Source organism: Chelonia mydas, chromosome 2 (genome assembly GCF_015237465.2).
Source record: "Chelonia mydas isolate rCheMyd1 chromosome 2, rCheMyd1.pri.v2, whole genome shotgun sequence".
Taxonomy (NCBI): domain Eukaryota; kingdom Metazoa; phylum Chordata; order Testudines; family Cheloniidae; genus Chelonia; species Chelonia mydas.
The window spans coordinates 242,101,825-242,120,983 of NC_057850.1; the positions used below are offsets into that span (position 1 = coordinate 242,101,825).

Genomic DNA, 19,159 nt, shown 5'->3' on the forward strand with positions numbered 1-19,159 from the left:
GACCTTATGTGGTGGTGAAGGATTCTTGGATCCTCCACTCACGCCTCTGCACAGGATCACATACCACTCCTGTAAGAACTAGGCAGACTCTGCAAAGCAAAACAAAAAAAAGTTTTTTGTTTGCTCTTTAGTTTTTTTAATTATATATCAATATAAACCTGAGGAAAAATGTTTGGGCGGGATGAGCTGCAGCTCGAGTTATCACTTCATGAGATATCATTGTTCAGATCCTTCTAAATATGCCAGCAAAAGAGGGTGAGAGTACCTGCTATCCAAGATAGCATTTTTCTATGTGCATTAAAGATTGATGCAATAACCTCCTGGTAGTTTAAAAAACAAAAACAGAGGCTCCTCTTTCAGATATTCTACAAAACAACAAGATACAATAAAGAACTGAAACAGATGTTATTTCAAATGTTTACTTCACCGTTAAATATTTTTGGCTGTAGTGACATTGATGTGTTCCATCATAACAGAAATAATCTTGCCTCTTTCATGTTGCATTTCATATTCAGGTGGTTTGGGGATGGCACCTTTCAGCATACAGATCGAATTGTTGTCGCTTAAGTTTGTATAAAATGACTACATCAAGACCGCAGAAGGGAAACTTTGAAAGCACATGTCTAGAATTGAAGTCTTTCAAAGAACAAATCATATTTTAGGAGAAGACTGATCATTTTTTGAGTTGGAGGAAATCTAGTTTGATTCAGGTGACATAAGCAAATGGGTAAATGAATTGGGTTTTTCCTACTCTAGTCTTTGCTCAACAGTTCTTAGTTTTTGATTTTTTATATTGCTGTTTGGGGTGACTGCATTCTGAATGAATAGCAGTTTTGATCAAGGAAATATTTTGTTTTTTAATATTTCAGGCTGATAAAATTCTATTCCTGTTCTGTGCAAACTCTTTGTTCTCAGTCTAGCTAACCTGGTTCCAGGCTGCTGTATAGCTTTTTCATGTGTTTACGCTGCTCTTGCTTTACCTGGGCAGCATTGTTCTGCCAGTATATAGGTCTCATAAGTGGCTTACTTATTCCCTCCCAATAGGGAACAGTTCATCATTATCACAATCCAGACCTTCCTTCATTCTCTAGTTTAAATGTTTAACTTGGTTGGGGTAAACCATTCTCCTCCCCTGTCCACGAATTCAGTTGGAATGGAGAGCTTTGGAGCTAGAAAGTCGTGGGTCTGATTTCTGCCAACAACAGTGGAAGAGGTTGAAGTGGACTGGTATGGTAGCATACAGGCGCTCCTACCCAGCTATAGTACCATGGGTCTGCACTCCCAAGTCTGGCTCCTAAGTGTATCAGGCAGAATATTTGTGGAGGAGGAGAGAAATATTGATCTCTCCCAGTGGCCAGGAATAGAAGGAATGGGGGGAAGATGATAGTGAGAAAAGGAAAAGTTCTTCTGTCGTTTGATAGGTAGTATGGATAAAAGTCTCTTGATACCATCTCTTTTCCAACAGCTGGTAGTAGATTCCCTCAGTGGTTCTCCGTGGAAGGAAAGTGTTTGGCTTGCATTAAGGGTTGTGATTTGGTGACAGGGGATTTCTTATTAACCTCACTAGAAATCTCTTGACTGTGAAATTAAAATATACAGTAGAGTTGCCTAGCAGGCTGTTCTCAGTTTGACTTTGTCTCGATAGGCTGGATCAACCCAGGGCATTCTAAGGATTGTTGATCAGTAATCTTTTATTTGAGAGCCTTAGAAGTTAGTTAAATATAAATCAATGATTCACCCTCCTGTGGATACTGTGAACAATACTGGTTATTCCATCTCAGAAGGGATATTGCAGAATGGAGAGGCTCAAAGAAGGGAGACAAAAATGATTAGGGACATGGGAAACTCACACGAAAAGAGTTAGTTACTTTGTTTGTTTATTGTAGAAAGGAGACAAATAAGAAGGGAAACAATTTATTATTTGCCCTATGCAAACTGGTCAAGCCAAGCCCCACAGCATTCTTATCAATGATGTTCAAGGCCTGAAGACCTCCAGGAAGTGGAGTCAGTTTGCCATCCTCAGCAATGTGTGTAAAGCTTTGTGGCTACCACACTGACCTAGAGGACTGTCTCTAAAGTGCCACAGAAATTCCACTGTAGCACAAATTCCATGTCTGGTACAAAGCTGGTTCAGAAGGCTCCATTGCCTTCTTGGTAAATCAATCCCAGGTTGATGTTGAGTGGGGTCTGAGACAAGATAATTATTTGTCACTTTCTCTGCGGACCATGACAATCTTCATGTAGCCTCTACTGTAAATCCCTCACCTGGTAAACTTATCCACAACTGGTGATGTGAGGGTAGATGATTATGTGGTGGATTAAACAAGACTTTAATAGTAGATGTGACACACGCAATTTCATCATGAGCTTTGCTACGCTTTCCTCTCTACAAACACAGGGCAGAGCACTACTGCAGAGAACCAGTCACCATGGTAGAGGAGAAAATTTAAGTGTGCCTGAAAAAATGTGTGGTGGAATTAAGTTGTATGTTGACCTTCTTTGCGTGAGACAAGCGAGCCCATGCTGGAGTGCAATACTCTGCGGTTGAATAACAGAGTGCTAAGGCTGAAGTGCATAATGTTTGGGTGTTGGCCAGCCCGTGTTGTTCTGGCCCCATGTTGTTTCCAAGCAGGTTATTTCGCACTTTGACCTTAGTCACTGTATTTGTAAGATGGTCGTGATCTGTGAGAGTTCTGTCCAGCGTGATAGACTGGGTATGAATCATGCTGTATTTGATGACCATTGAGAACTGTGTTTAGCACTCTGCCTGCTTGTGCATGATGTAAGTGGAAGTCATTCTGTCCAATCTTACTTCCACTTGGTATTGTGCACCACTAATTACAATAATTGGCCATAGCCACCATATCTGCATTCAGAATGCTCTCAAGTATGTCAAAGGAGTGTGACTGAATGCCAAGGCATATGTCATCTGCATAAACAACCTTTCGAGACCTGGTATATGGCAAGTTATTTGAATATAAGTTGAATAACGTTGGAGACCATACTGATCCTTGTGGTAGGCCATTCTTCTGGTGCTTCCAAGTACTTGTTTTATCACCAATTAACAGTAAAAGTGTACAAAATAATGAATGTCACACAGAAGGTAAAGCAGAAATGTCTGTTTTTCCCTTTCTTGTAACACAAGAACGCGGGGACTTTCAATGAAATTACAAGATAGAAAATTCTAAACACGTAGAGGAAACACTTTTTGACATAACACATAATTAGACTGTGGAACTCATTGCCACAGGATATCATCAGGACCAAGGATTTAGTAAGATTCAAAGAGGAACTGGACAAATATCCTAGTTAAAACAGATAATGCTAAAAAGTTTTGGAAGGGACCTAAAACTTCACACTTCAGGGTTTAAGACAATATCTGATTTAGGATGAGACCTTTCTGGAGAGCAGATTCTCCTGCATCTCCCTACTGCAAGGTTTCTTGCACTTTCTTCTGGAGCATCTAGTATTAGCTACTGTCGGAGACAAGATACCGGATTAGATGGATCACAGTTCTGAACCGGTATGGCAATACCTATGTTCATAATTACATAGAGACTTGTTATATTTAAAAAAACATACCAAGGAACTTCAATTATGACATCAGATAGTTCCTTTTTTCTTTGTGCCTGTTCCAATGAGATATTTATTGCATATGACAGCAGGAAGGCAAGTCAGGGCTTCAGCAGCGATTCCTTCATCACTGGCTGGCAGTACCGTAGCAATTAAAAAAGAGCAATTAAAAGACTGGTGCAATGGTTCTCTATTTTTGTTTCCCCCCAAATGTTAAATCTCCAAGTTTTTGTAAGTGTTGCGACTAAGGTTTTGGTACAAAGTTCTAATTTTCAGTGTCTCGTGTAATGTTTAAGGGGAATCTATAATATTACTTACTGTCATCAATCCTTTTTACTCCTAGCTTTTGTTGGCTACACAACCAAGGGAAGAATGCCTGTTCTGAGATCATTCATACTCTTTAACATATATACACACATTTGCTGTCATTCCAGAGAACTTCACAAACTCTTGTGGGTAGGACTTTGGGATAGTCACATTACTTTACAAGAGTCAAAGCCCTCTTGTTGACCTAACTCCCTCATGCTGTCCCTCTCAAACCTCACCTTCATACTTTTTATCTAATATGTATTTTGCATAAAATCTGAATTTTAAGTTTGTTCCTGCTATCAGGAGTAGAAGTGATTTTGTGTTTACTTTCCATGGGACAGCAATTAAGAGACCATGATGATGGGTACCCTTATAAAAACCTAACTAGACAGAAGTGAATTATGCTGGTCATTCCAAATAAGAGCTTACTCTGTATATACCCCATATTTTACAGGAAAAAAACTATTTTAGATCTAAAAAAAACTATAGGGACTATATTTTGCCTCAGTTATCGTGAGTCCAGCTACACAGGGTTCAGACAGAGCCACAGAATTCTGTAAAATGGGCTACGATAGGTTTTGAAACAGTTACATTTTCATGTCTCAGGAAGCTATCATGTCAGGTCCTTCCAGAGCTAGATGTAAATGCTGAGGTCCATTGTGAAGCTGGAAATCTTTCCTTCTAATGGGATAAAACCCAATTTCTACCCCTGAGGGGCCACAGGACAACTGACTATATGGTCTGAACATTTTTATCTATTGAGAAACTGTACCTGTTTCAGGACTAAATTTTGCAGTTTGGATACCCAGAGCTCTGCCTTTGGGTAGAGGAAGAGGAAACATTTTTCTGGCCCCCCTCCCCCCCCTTAAATAACTTAAATAATAAGTAGCTGCTGAAAGCTGCTCTAGGTGTCTTGGTGTCTTACGAAAAACTTGGCTGAGTGGGCAGATGAAGTCAAAGATGCATGATAAATGCATTTATCACGTGATTCTGCCTGGTGTTACCACATGCATAGCACCATTATTATTTATTTGTATTACAGTAACCCCTACTGTATTGTAAGGATCCCATTTTGCTAGGCGCTGTGCAAACACATAATAATAGACAGTCTGTACCCCAAAGAGCATACAATGTAAATAGACAAGACAGACAAAGGAAGTGAAGAGTTGGAGATCAAGGAGTAGATTTTCAAGAGTGCTCAGACTTAGCAACTCTCATGGGGAGCTGAGCACTTTGAGAATCTGGCCATTATGTCATATTCAAAGTCTGTGGCAGAACCAGGAACTGAACCTAGATCGTCTCTATTGTATTCCAATCTAGTTTCTTAACTACAAGTCCATCCTTCCTCCCCAGTTTACAGGTGTGGCATTTTATCTTGTGTGTGTATAATATATTACACACAACCACATCAGTAGCGATGACAGCCATGTGATGTGCAATTAGCAGCCGCTTTTGGTTCAAACAGACAAAACGATCTGCCACAGAAATGTTTCCAGGTATACCTCGGACCCCTGTCCCTCCCCAGAATTACAATCGTTGTGTCTGGAAAAGTTATTTGAGGTCCTTTTTAAGAAAGTTCTAAAACTTTCTTAATATTTCTTCTCTTCTTCTGAAGCATTTACATTTGGAATCTTGGTAGTGAAAGGCACCGGTTTCATAAAATGATTTTTCATATTCTTTGGCCTAATAACCCCCCCCGCCCCCAGTCACTTCCTTTTCTAGGAAAGGACGCACCAGGGAGGGTAAGGGGGAAGAAGTCTGCTTAAGGTTCCACTCAGAGTTATCTCCCATGTTGTTCCATTAGGAGAAAGTGGCAGAACAGATTGACTGTTGCCCCCAAACCTCACTGATCCTCATGAAGCCCGTATCCTCTGTAAGGAGACCTGTGCCTCTGGGTTTCAAGAGAAACCACACCACAGTTGTTCCATGGCAGTACAGACTCATTGGAACCTGTAACTATTAGGCCCTCACCTGGTAACATCTGCCCAGGAATCCCTATAAAGGGAAGATCCATACCACAGAAAAACAACACAAGCTTTAGGCTGTTCAACATCTGCTTTAAGGGGCCAGTTGGGGAACTAAGAGTGTATGGAAATCTTGTATATTAAATATGGTGTAATTGTAGTGTTAGAATAATAGAAAAATGGAAATGCTCAAGTCCACTGCGGTTTTATAGATGTGTTCATGCCCTTGTAGTATGTGGCTTTCTTATGGTGGGAGGATAGTTCATCGCTCTGTTGTTCAAATGTTTGAAACCGAGGAGTGAAGGGAACAAACCAAAACCAAAAAATTCCTCTCCAGTTTAAGGAACACTAACTTTTCCCTTCCTTTCCCCTCCTCTGCAACTACTTCTGCTTTCTTATGTGTGAGATAGTATGGGTTCATAATTGTATGAATCATGACCAAGCATCACTTGAAGTGCTAAACTAATTGAAGTTTTTCATTTCACGGGGCGTGATGACAAAAAATTGGGGTCTTATTAGAAAAACACAAACATGATTATCAAAGCCTTGCATGATTTTCTGGCTGCAAGATAATAGACTCTGGAATAGTATCCCAGGAGAAATGAGAACAGCTCCATCATCGAAGTCATTTTAAAAAACTAAATCTCAACAAAGTACTTGAGATTATATAATGGGCTTGGAGACCGTGGTGATGGATGACAACCTAGGTAGACAATTAAAATGTAGAGAACAATTCTGCATGCCCAGCTAAATTAATAAATCTAAAATGTCTAGTCCTTTCCTCCCCTCTCCTTTCCCCCCGGTTCTATTACATAGCAGTCTGGATGGGGTTAAAAGAGCAACAGAATGCGTATTTATAAGGATGCATCTAGTCCAAAGGTAGCATTATGTTCTCTATACATATCTCATTTAAGCATTATTTCAATATTTATCAGATGATTCATTGTTGGAATGTACTCTGATTCCAGTAGTTACCATTTCATAATTGTAAACAAAATTATATACATAACTATTCCCAGCATATGAATTATTTATTATATTCCCAGACAAAAAATTTGTTAAAATTGAATTAAGGTTGAGATTGTTTCAATAATATAAGAATAAAACAATTACAGGGAGGTTGTAATTATTCCCCAAACAAGGATTACAAACCCAGGAAGCTCAGTGAAGGTTAAATTTAAAAGAAATCCAAACGTGTTAAGCTATGGAAATGCACAGTGAAGGCAGCCAAACAACTTCCCTTCTGCTCTGTAGTCACACCATACAATTATACTTAGTGCATCATAGTGTTTGTAGTCCAGGTATAGATTAATCTGATTTTTCTAGATACAGTAAACTTTTCCAGTTTTTGTTTTCATTGTGGTGGTGTCAGTACATGTGCAACAAAATGGTTGAATCCATGCTGTACGTGCAAAACTCAGTTCAGCTTTAACTGTAAAGGGCAGTTCCATAATTTTAAAAGAAAAATGCTCAAATAAGTGAGAAGGAAAGCATAGCGGAGGAGAATTTTCCTGAGTAATTTTAAAGGTCATGCTATATAATTTGCATAGGTTCTTACTACCCACAGTATGTTCTGTTAGCAGTTGTAGCACAGAATCTTTTAAAACTGAATATTTCACATTGTTCATTGCACTCTACAAACATTAATTTTATTACAAATCAAAATAAATATTAGGTCATTTTGTTTAGTTCTGGTTAAAGTGGATTTGTTGCTTTACAGCTACGTTCGCCGATGCTTGTCTGGTTTAGGTTTTAAGGGCATGCTGTGTAAGTGTCCACCACTGTTAATATATATGAATTTTCCTTTGATATCTTTTCATTTCTCCTAATTCTATTCCCTAGATAATTCTGATTCCATCTCTGGTGTTCACAATTTTCAAATGTGGTGAAGAAGCAGAGGTGGGTTTGGTTTGGTTTTGGTTAACAAGAGATTAACATTTGAGAATGCCAGGCCTCTGTATTGGATTGGTTTTGACTTCTCTAAATTATGTAACTTCAGATGCATAATGAAGAAATTTGACTTTTATTACTAGTATATATTGTTGGGGGCAGGGTTTGGTTTTGTTTTAAATAAACTGGAAAATTGTGAATTCCCTTAGTTTCCAGGTTCCTATTCAACAGATTTGAGGTAAACATGCTGGGAAGAATAACAACTAGGGTTGCCAGGTTTTCAACCGGAACACCTAGTCGAAAAGGGACCCTGGTGGCTCCGGTTAGCACAGTTGACCGAGCTGCTAAAAGTCCAGCTGTCCACAGCAGGGCAGGCAGGCTCCTACAAAGTGAGACTCTCTTGATCAAGTTTCAATATTTTAGTCTATGTAACTGTCTATGTGGAGTTTAGGATTTTTTGCCATGAGTTCATGTAACCTGGAGTTTGGATCGCAAGGCATCTGCTGATTCCTATGGCAGTCTACTGTTTTTCACTAGGTGAGAATGATTCAGGAGTCAAAATCTGTTACTGGGCTAGGACCACAAAGCCCCTCAAGACACACAGACAGAACACAGTCAGATTGTGTGGACACATTTCAATAAACTGTGATATCTGCATATAAGGCAGTTTGGAGAGAGGGTGACAATGCTCAACAGCTCATCTTTAAAAGAAATGAGCATAAGCAAGAGATGTGTATCAGGCCTCTCTTAATTGCCATCTTCATCTCCTGATATTAGCATCTTACTGTGCTGATCAGATTCCATTTTCTGACTAATTATGGCAAGGAGTCATCTGGTTTTATTTTATGTTAGTTAGTTATTTCTGTGCTCTAACTTTTGCCTGTGCTACATACTGTCATGTATTGCAGTTATGCATAAGCAGAATCAACATACATAAAAGGGTCTTTCTGGACTTTGTGCCATGTTTATCAGAGGATTTGTGGGGAGTGGGTGGGGAACTGTGTTCTTGGCTTTGTCAGTATGCTATCTCTTTGGTTAACAGTACACTTTTCAGAGCAAATACTGGGCATGCTCTGATAATTTCTTCCTCGACTCCTTTGTGGTGGAGCCCAAGGTTCAGATTTAGGGAAAGCTTAATTATTCATTACATATGAGGAAACAAGTTGATATTTACCACTGAAGCCCTACCTCAGGCTAGTTTGAATGTCCTCTTCTGCTGTAAACTTAACCCATGTACACTTCATTGTAAGGTATCTTTCAAGATAGGCCTTTTAGTAACCCATGTGGTCTTAATGGATTTTCCAGGAACCTGGTGTATTGTTAGCCTGTCTTGTTGGTAGATATGAATTCTAGTTTCCTCTCCTACACTTTTGTGATACTTGACGGCTGTCATCCAGTGTAAAAGCATGTGGCAGCAAATGCGCAATGCTGTCATGGAACAGGGACATCCTGAAGAAGAGATGGCACTTGCCGTATTATGTTGGCTGCGTTTCTAAAGCAGCCCTGGCTTGACACCTCATTGAAAGAGTGAGATTCATTTCTGAGTGGGCATGATGCCTCTTGGTGTCTGGTGGGAATGCAGGGAGTTGAGGTTATGCATGAAAATCAGTTGTGATAGTTAGGAGTCCTAGCCAGGAATGTACAAACCATGTGTCCATTCTGTCTTTTTGATTAAAGAGAGGCTTTCACTAATGCAGCTGCTATCTGGCTGCTTGAAGAGGGTTTCAGTCACAATTCAAAAAAGTGCTGTAGTAAGATTTCCTTACTGTGGCTTCTCACTGCGTAAGTTCCCTGTATCATGGTCTGCACTAAGACTGACTTCCTGCTCCTGGGTTGAGAAGGCGAACTGTTGTGCCTGTAATGAGGAACAGTGGGTGAATTAAGGCTCATCTTTAGTGGGTACATACAATTTAGCCAATTCTAATCTACAGTGTGTTAATCCCAATTAAATATTTGATTTATTTACTTTAACACCGCTTTTTTATAATGTTGTGTTTATTTTATTTTTTGTAAGTGTTCCTTTTCACCCCTCCATCTCCCTGTGGGATGATAAAAAATTTAGGATCACTTCAAAATCTCATTGGAAGAGTTCCAAGGTTTCTCTGAAAATATTGTTTATGATGTGTTTAGGGTTATCAATTTTCTTTCTCAAATGAAAAAGCTCTCTACAGATGATTATAACACTGTACTTTAAACTCATTTAACTGGACATTATTTTCAGAATATTTATCTTGGTTATTGCCGTTTTTGTCACACTGTGATATTAGTTTTCCATTATATACTACATGTCACTTCCACATAAGTTTGATAATAAATGTTGGGAAATAAAAAACAGAGGCACTGCCTCCATGTGATAGCAATTTCTATGTAATGGGAAATAATGTCATAAACTTTAAATTACATTTTAAATAAATGTTTATGTCCGACCCATCCATTAGATCATAGCCCAAAAGGGTCAGGAGGATCATTCCTTCATATATCACTGTATGCAGTATGATTGCTTTTTTAGGCCTAAATGATGCTTTTAAATGAGGAATGACAAGCAGTATACAAAGACAGTACATTACAGTCACAGTAGTGTAGTAATAGCCTTGGCCACTATGTTAAATACAAAAGTGCGATGCATAAATTGAATTCTCTCTTTGCAAATGATTATTAAATGGGTCCGTGCTGATACCAGTGTTCACTGAGTTCGTAGTTCAGTTTGGAACCCTCACGTCTGGGTTCAGTGTTGGGTTCTAAACCTCATCTGGTGGGCATGATGTTTGCTGCTTCCAGAATTAAAAACATAAACACTTGAGAGTGCAGAGAAATGTGTAGATAGCTGATGGTCCTCTTAACTATGGTCTTAAATGTTCAGGGCTTGACTAAGGGCTTAAACAAAGTGACGTCAACTCTGTCAAGGCCCAGTGATGGAATTTCAGTGATATTAACAATATTTTAGGGCTCAGTCAGGTTGATTAAATATTTGTAATGCCTACCAATGGAGGTCCTTTTTTGTCCTTTTATTTTATTTTATTTTATTTTGGCTATGTGAACAGCCCAGACCACTTCCTTAAGCCTTCCTGATATTGTGACTAAACTGGTGCCCTGGCCCTGTCTGGGGGAGGAGTGAGGACAAACACTGCTTCCTCTCCATGCCCTTTGCAAGGACTGGCCAATATCACAGTTCGTGTGACCGGTTCCTGCTACTACTTCCAGGGGTGCAAAGAATCCCACACAGGGGCAGGGAGAAGACAGCGTAGCCATCCTCAAGAATGCAGGAAGCACAATCCCTCCTAGAGCTGCCACTGGAGCAGGAGGTTATATCTTCAAGAACAGGGACATGGGTAACTTGCACATGGTTCTTCCGTAGCCCCTTTATGGCCCATTTTCACCACTGAAGTGTCATAAAGGCATCACGTGTGCTCACCCAGATACCCCTAGTGCTGTGGTTTCCATGTATGGCATAGAGTCTTCATAGCTGGCTCTGCTACTCCCTTGGAGGACTAAATATAGGAGTCATGACGGTGAATCCACTATGGTCTGGCTATCCTTGGCAGCTGCAATTGCCTGTAAGGGCTGTGAGCAGCAGAGCACAAATTATAGCAGCCCCGAGACTGCTTAAATTTATGCCAGGACTAGGCAGGTTTCTGGATGATTCCAGATTATGGGGAGAGCCAGATACGGTGCAGGGCCACTTACCTGTTAGTCATGAGAAACTACATTTATTTATTTACCTTTAACCACTTCACCTGCACTTTGTCCAATAACCCATCCCTACCAGGAATAAGTCTAAATTTAGATATTTGAACAGCTATTACTTTTTAATAAAGAAGCCATCATACAAACATTTTTGAATTTCTCCCAAATGTGGAGTTGGGTTTTTTTTTTAAGGAGGTTTTAAAATTATTTTGCCCCAGGGTAACTCGGAGGTTAGCAAAAGTCATTCTGAAATAGTGATATTTTTGAGGTCTGATAGCTTGTGTGACCCTTCAGAGAGAGAGAAACACTCTTTATCCTTTTTACAGAGCAGAGAACCTGAACTTTCTTGTGATGTAAATGCTTAGCCCCGATAGTTTGATATCTTACCTTACATCGCAACACACTAATAAATATAAAAGCTATTTCAAATTAATTTTTAGGCTTTAAATTTCTATTCTCATATTTTTGTCATGTTGTGGTCAATACCTGGTAACTAAGGCCAGGTCTCCACTACAAAGTTTTGTCAGCAAAGCTGTGTCACTCAATGATGTGAAAAAACGACACACCCTCAGTTGACATAGCTATGCCAGCAAAACCCCCAGTATAGACGCAGCTATACTGACAGAAGAATACTTCCGTCAATATAGCTAATATCATTCGGGAAGGTGGTGGTGTTATGCTGTCTGAAAACCTCCTTCTGTCGACATATGCTGCGTCTACACTAGGGAGCTCTGCCAGTACAGCTGTATTGGCAGTACCTGTGTAGTGTAGACTAGCCTAAGGCACCTAGCTTTACAGACAAGGAGATATGGAAAACTAGGTCAGTATAAAAGAGAAAAAAAGTTGCACTCTATTTAAAAATCCTTTTTTTTTTCCTGTAAAAAGGGGCATGAATAGGAAAAAAAAAAACCCACCACTGTTATATTTTGGGGTTTTATGGACATTCAGTTGGGATGATCTGCATAATTGTTGCATCTGCCACAAGTGAGTAATGTGTATCTTTATATTACACACTGTAGTATTTTTGTCTCACTCTCATTAATTTATATACAAACGTGTTCCATTTCCCGCGCGCCCCCCCCCCCCCCAAAACAAACAAACAAACAAAAAGACCTTGCGCTGTACAGAGGTCTTTAATACGAAGTAAAATGGCAGCTTAGGATGAAAGGCAGGTGTAAACCATTTGGATGGTCTTTTGGCCTATAGCTCTTTAGTCTATTGCCTAGGAGTGGAAAGAGCTATCCTGATATATGTTTTTATTCAGATTTTCACTGGGAAAGGAGGATACTAGATTTGAATGCTGGAGTCATTGACACAACTGTGATGAAGAAAGATACCAGTTGAATGTCTTAAAAAAAAAGTTCTGTGCATTAAATGGATGCATTTCAATCACAAGAAGAAAACCTTTTATTTCCTATGATGTATGGAGTTTTAAAAGTCATCTTACTGATGACCCTTGAGTTGCAATTATATTCTTATTGAATAAGAAAACAGAGGCCATCACATTTTAACAGTATGGATTCTTCAAAATCTATTATTTTGATCGCCAGAGGCAAGCAACTAAGCTCTTAGTATATGTCTCTGTAAAATAAGTAATTGGAGACAAATGTGCAACCACACCACATGTACAATATGTCTAAGCACCATGAATATAGCCAGGCTTACTGTGCAGCATAGGCTTCTAAAAATCCTTCATGGGCAGTAGACATATGTAAAAATGCTAATTTTATTATTTACTTTGAAATTTTACTGCACATGAGTGAATCTAAATGCATTGTAACAGAGACAATATAACCAAGGGTCTATTTAGCCCATTAGATTCAGAATTTCAAAATGCAGTACCTTGTTTCTCTGGAAACGTTTGTACTAGCACCATTCTCCATTACTATATAAACACAATATATTTGAGACATGCATTTCATGTATGGTGCAACTGAAATGCTTTATTTAGGGAAGATTTTTGTTGGTTTTGGTGATTTTTATCTGGGTTGGATTGGGATGTCTGGTAGGTTCAGTTTTCTTTCTTTGTCAAAGCTGCTTATAGCACATGTGACAGATTTCTGTTTTTTATTCTTTGTTAATGTCATTCTTCATTTTCTGTGCCTCACATCTAGGAGTAAGGGTTGTGTATGCTCTATTTTAATGAAGAAAAATGGCACATCTATCAACTAGAATTTATATTAGAGAGCACATCAATTCAGTTGCTATTACTTGCTGAGCTTTCAAATTCAGGGCTGAATTCTGCTCTCAATTACACCTGTGCAACCCCATTAACTTCAGTGGGCTGTACAGTGCAGAATTAGGTTCATAGAATGAAGTATGGTATAAAACAACGTATCCATCTGCTAATAGAATTTCAGCCCCAAAATATTATTTGAGGCAGTCTTAAAAGAGTGGCATGCATGCACTCATAGTTAAACTTCTTTTCCGTGAGACTGGGATGGTCAACATCTAGTTATTTCATATAGTGGGTCTAGTAAATGTATATATCAGAAGTATCAGAATACCAAAATATTAGCCCTTAAGGGAAGAAAAACACTCCCACTCCAGAGATGTACTATATTACTGTGTTGTCCTTAGCAGACTTTTATTCCATTGTGGCTGCTATTAGCTGCAGATTGTTCCCTTCTTTCTCTGTCTTCTAGGAGCTGTGCCGTCAGCGCATGGCTGTAAAATCATCTGATCGACCAGAGCCCCTGCACACTTCTCGTGTAAACAGTGTCTCGTCACAGTTTAGCGATGGGCCCATTGCCAGCCCCTCTGCTCGGAGCAGCACATCATCCTGGTGTGAAGAACCAGTTCAGTCTAACATGGACATCTCCACCGGTCACATGATCCTGGTAAGCAGAGTTTTCTTTATGGCATGTGAAATGTAATCAAAATTAAAATTGGTAGTTCATCAATTTAAAGTAGACTGTGAAAAATATTTAACTTCTAAAGGGATACTGTCAACTTACAACATTTTTTTAAAAAATCCTTCACCTATTATATTAATCTGACCTTTAAATAGTTAAAACTAAAATTGTTTTTTAAAAAAATCCTTACTTTTCACTGTGCTGTTTTTCTGTTTAGGATACATTCTCTTAGCTTGGACATTTAAAATAGATTTTTCTTTTTAAACCAAAGATAATTTACTTTTCATCCCTTTGTCCTATTGGTTTACTTTTGCCATTTTACTTGGCTTGGACAATTAAATAAGACTTTGATTTCTGGTCAGTTTTTCTTTCTGGCATGTAGTATAATGGTGCTGCAAAAGCTGCAGTAGAATATTAACAATGTGTATCTAATTGTTTTCATTGAAATTGGGTGTGTGGGGGATCTGAATTTTTAGCCTAACCTGATTTTCCTCCTTTAAAGTAATTGTATCTTTCTCATGTTTGAAACTGCACAAATATGTTTTGTTTGTGAAACCTGGGCTCGAAAGTGTTGTGGGAGATGGCCACTTTGTTCTCATGGGTGTGTGTATATGGCTAGTGAAATGCTTTTCACCACCCAGGGGAGACAGCATGACTTAGTGGTTAGGACCCTGGACAGGGACTCAAGATACCTGAGTTATATTCCTGCCTTTGTTGGTGGCCATGGGCAAGTCATTTCACATCTCTGTGCTTCAGTTTTCCCATCTGTAAAATGGGGGTCGTAATACTGATCTCCTTTGTAAAGTGCCAAGAGATCTACTGATGAAAGGAGCTAGGTGGCATTATTATTATTGTTATTATTACATTTTCTACATTTACCCTCTGCTAACTGTTAAGATTATCCAGCTGGACTGAATCACAATCAATAAATTGCTGCCCCTCACTAGCTATGTATTTATATAGCTCTGAGAAGACCAATGGGATTTCTGGGAAGGAATCTTTGCTCTGTCCATGTCATGCTGTCTCATCATGCTTCCCTCTCTCCTGCACCCTTTTCCTTTTTACGGTTTTGTAGATAAAGCCGCTCACCTACTTAAATATTTTCCAAGTTTTGTGGGAAAGCCATATGGCCTAATAGAAAATGGAATGGAAGCCAGAGTGCCAATTTGACCTTAGCCAAGTCACTGACCTCCGTCAGCCTCCGTCAGCTCAGCTATAAAACTGAGGAAAAGCAGGATCTGCTTGAAAACCAGATGCTGTGTCTGAGCAGAGCTTTCCTGGGTAAATACATTTCCAAACAGCAGAGTTAGGTTTTTAACCTGATATATAACAGATGCACAAGTGCACCTGGGAATGAGAGATGGATATGTTACCCAAAAGGTCTGTGACCTTGGCTCTTACAATCCCACTTTTGCCTATTCAGAACTACAACCTTTCACTTGTTTTTGTGTTTCTGCAGTTGTTGGGATATTGTAGTTACCAACACATTCCCCACCCCGAAACCTCACCTTTCAAATAACCGCTAAAGTAAGGATGGGCACAAGAGTAAGTAGTGATATAATGCTTGTATCCCAAGCATCTGTGGGTAAAACCAAAGAAAGTACAAAATTGCCTAAGTATACGGCAATGTATATGCTTAAGATATGCAGTTAATGAGTCTGGTTTAAATGGAGCAAAATAGTTTACAAAGATACTGCTAAAATAAACCTAAAAATCACACAAAGCCAAATGAACAGGTAGGAAACTTGCATAAGGGAACCAAGTAGTGTTAATTCTGGATCTGGGAATTTTCCCAAAAGTTCAACTAAGTGTGTGTGGAAATAAGCCATATGTTTGCAACCTATGAATGGGTTTTGAAAAACAAACAGATTGATTAGGAGTACTGTGGTGATGGTGGTGGTGGTTCAGTGTCCATAATTCAGTCAATTCTGTTTAACCCTGAGTGAACTCATGCATATGTTAGCTATCTAACAACATATGTTAAATCTTAGATGGTGAGGGTTCAAAGAAGGGCAACTGAAATGCTATAATGCCTTGAAAGTATGACCTATAAGGAGAGAGTGAAAAAAAATTAAACCTGTGTAGCCTAAAATGAATAAACAAAAGCTAGCAATTCAGAGGAGTCTGCATCTCTGCTTCTAAATGTGGGAAAGGGAAAGAGTACAGAAAACGGGAAAGAATTACTCTTAATAGACACCAAGGATATAATTAGCAAAAAAGGGGTTAGAATTTGAAAGGATGCATTTAGCTTAGATATCAAAACAAGTTTCATAGGAAGGTCAAGCAGACAGTGGAACTGTTTACTTAAAGAGGTAGTTCTACTATAAGTTCTAGATTTCTTTAAGGCAAAGTTAGGTAAGGTTTTTATGGAAGCATCTACTTTGAAGCAGCTGATAGAACTTAATTGGGGTTGCCTGACATGCATGGCACTGGAAGTTATGTTGGCAGCCTGGCAGGAATCTGAGAGCTGACCTGATTTACATTTTGGTCAAAAATAAATGCAAACCTTATTTGCCTGAATCCCTTGAGAAATTGCTGCTTATTTGAGTTCAGCAGCAAGGAAAACATGCAAGTGATCAGCTTTTTCATACATCCTGTAGTTAGTAGATGGGAGCCACAGGCCCCCATTTTAGAATTCGTTGATATATCAGATGATATATAAGATGCTTTCCAACTCTATCCTCTCCTGCTGCTATCATCTTGTGAAATAAAAAGTTACTTTATAGATATTTTATGCAGAGATGCTTTAGTACAAAAAAAGACAAAAGTTAATAAGGGCCTAATAAGGATGGGGAGCATTGTCAGCACTGCAGAGCAAATAGACTTACGGAACAGTAAAGTGGTATTCAGTTTTACAATGCTCAGCAATGAAGTAGCTAGCTGAGTTAGGACTCTAGAATCTTTATTGTTCGTGGTGGCTTGGATCTTCCCAGGGGAAATAACATTGTGATGTTCAGATAGCAGTAAGAGCTTATAGTTGGAAACATCTTGATTTGACTTGTAAATTGAGCAGATCTGTTATGGAAATCATTGAGGAGGAACTCACTTAGAATACTCAGGTATCCTGTTTAGACTTTTTTTTTTTAACTGATATCCACCCTTTTTTATTTGCCCTTATGCATAAACAGAAATACCAGAACCTAAACTCAGCTTGCTGCTGTTTGGCAAATGGTAGAATACCACTTTGCTCTTCCACAAATATATTGCCTCTGCAATGCTTGATAGTAGTCTAAGCTACTTTGTGTTAGGTAGTAGAGAAAAACTCAAGACCCAGAGGGGCAATTTTGAGTAGTGGCAAAGTGTAATTTTTGTCCCTTTTGGTTGGTTGTTTTTTCTGTAAACCCCACATTTTTAGCAGGTTAATAGAAAGCCACTGCTCTGAATGAGGTTATCTTGTGAAAAGATCCCAGTGTTTGACCCATGGAAGTTTCGATTAGAGAGGATATAATGAGAAGCATGTTTTATGCCACCATACTAGTGACTCTGCATTCTGACATTGGTAGCAGTGTGAGGAACAAGAAGAAGAAGAAGCTGTCATAATTTAAGGTGTCTTTGATCTTGCAAAAAAAAAAAAAAAGAAGAAGGAAAAAAAGAGGGGGTGCAATTTCAGAAAGGTCATGGTGAGTGACGGGAAGGATAAGAACTCATGTTGATTTCTTTCCATGCTTGTTTGATTAAAATAATCATAACTTGTTATGAATTTTCAAATCAAGAAATGGGCTGAGAGAAATGGCCCATATGATTTTTGTGAGACAGTGCTAAATTTATCTCTGTTTAAATATTGTATATTTTGTCAGTGAAATGAGAGTTTGCAGAAGCAGAACTGACTTTTCATGGCTTTTTTTTTTTTTTGGAGTGGAAGACGAGTAAAAAAGGTGTGAAATTGAAAGCACGAGGCACAGATTAGAATCTGGGAAAGAGGGTGAATGGTCTTGCCTTTCTAAACACACAAACAAAAATAACACATTAAAACTAGAGGTCTGAGAAGTCTTCCCTTGAGAATATGTGCAAAAATAATGTATTTTGGAAAAATTACACCATCGAAGTGTTCGTGATACGTCATGCATCTAGTGCTTTTCAAACAAGAAGGGCATGGGATGTTTCATCACCACCATGCATGCTGGGAGCAAAGAGAATGAGAGACTGAAGGCTGGGACTTGGTAACCCTTAGTAACCAGAAGATGTTTCTTCAAAAGATCACCTTCCATTCTGGGAGGACTTTCTGTAATAAAACTAGAACTGGACTACATAGATCCTAGAAGTGCTGTTGGGAAGCTAGCCAAACCTGAGACAGAAACTTTAGTTCTGCATTCCACCTTTCACATGGTGTGGTTTGATTTAGTGTTGATGTTGATTTGACAAAGTGATGGTCATGGACTTGAGTGGAGCTGCAAGAAAGGAATAGAGAGACTCCTGGAACTTAGACGTGGGGATTTCAAACAGTATTTGTATTTTATGCTCTGCCATAGTAATTCTGTCTTTTTGAAAAAAAAAGCACTCTGCACACACTTTTTTAAAAAAGAAATCTTTGAGAAGCAGGGAGTATCCCCTATAGACTTCATTTAAATGGTCTATAAAATAGTGCTGAACTGTATTTAAAAATACATTATGGCAAAGATAAACTGCAAAGCCACTTGTTAAACTGCCCACTAAACTATTAAACCGCTGCAAGGCTTTGATTTCATCCTAAACCATTAATAAAAATCACTGAACTGCCTCGATTTATAGCATCTAAAATGCTTTACTAAACAAAGGAGTGCCCAACATGCGATGATTGATACCACCGAGCTGGATACTAGCACACACTCTGACTGGTGTCTAACTCAAAAACATGCAGGAAGAGGCAGCAGAGAGGGTGTTTCCTGAGGAGAAAGGGATTGATCT

At 38.9% G+C, this 19,159-nt stretch overlaps 1 protein-coding gene across 2 annotated transcripts in view; it reads left to right on the forward strand.

Moving 5' to 3' along the window:
* The window catches only part of PTPRN2 (protein tyrosine phosphatase receptor type N2), a 989,298-nt gene that overhangs the window by 876,842 nt on the left and 93,297 nt on the right, over positions 1 to 19,159 (forward strand). Inside the window, exon 14 of one of the 2 annotated variants that reach the window (XM_037891071.2) lies at positions 14,066 to 14,260. The exons of the other annotated variant lie outside the window; for it this stretch is intronic. Within the exon in view, the coding sequence (XP_037746999.1) occupies positions 14,066 to 14,260 (195 nt within the window). The remainder of the gene's footprint in view (positions 1 to 14,065; positions 14,261 to 19,159) is intronic. 2 annotated transcript variants of the gene reach the window in all.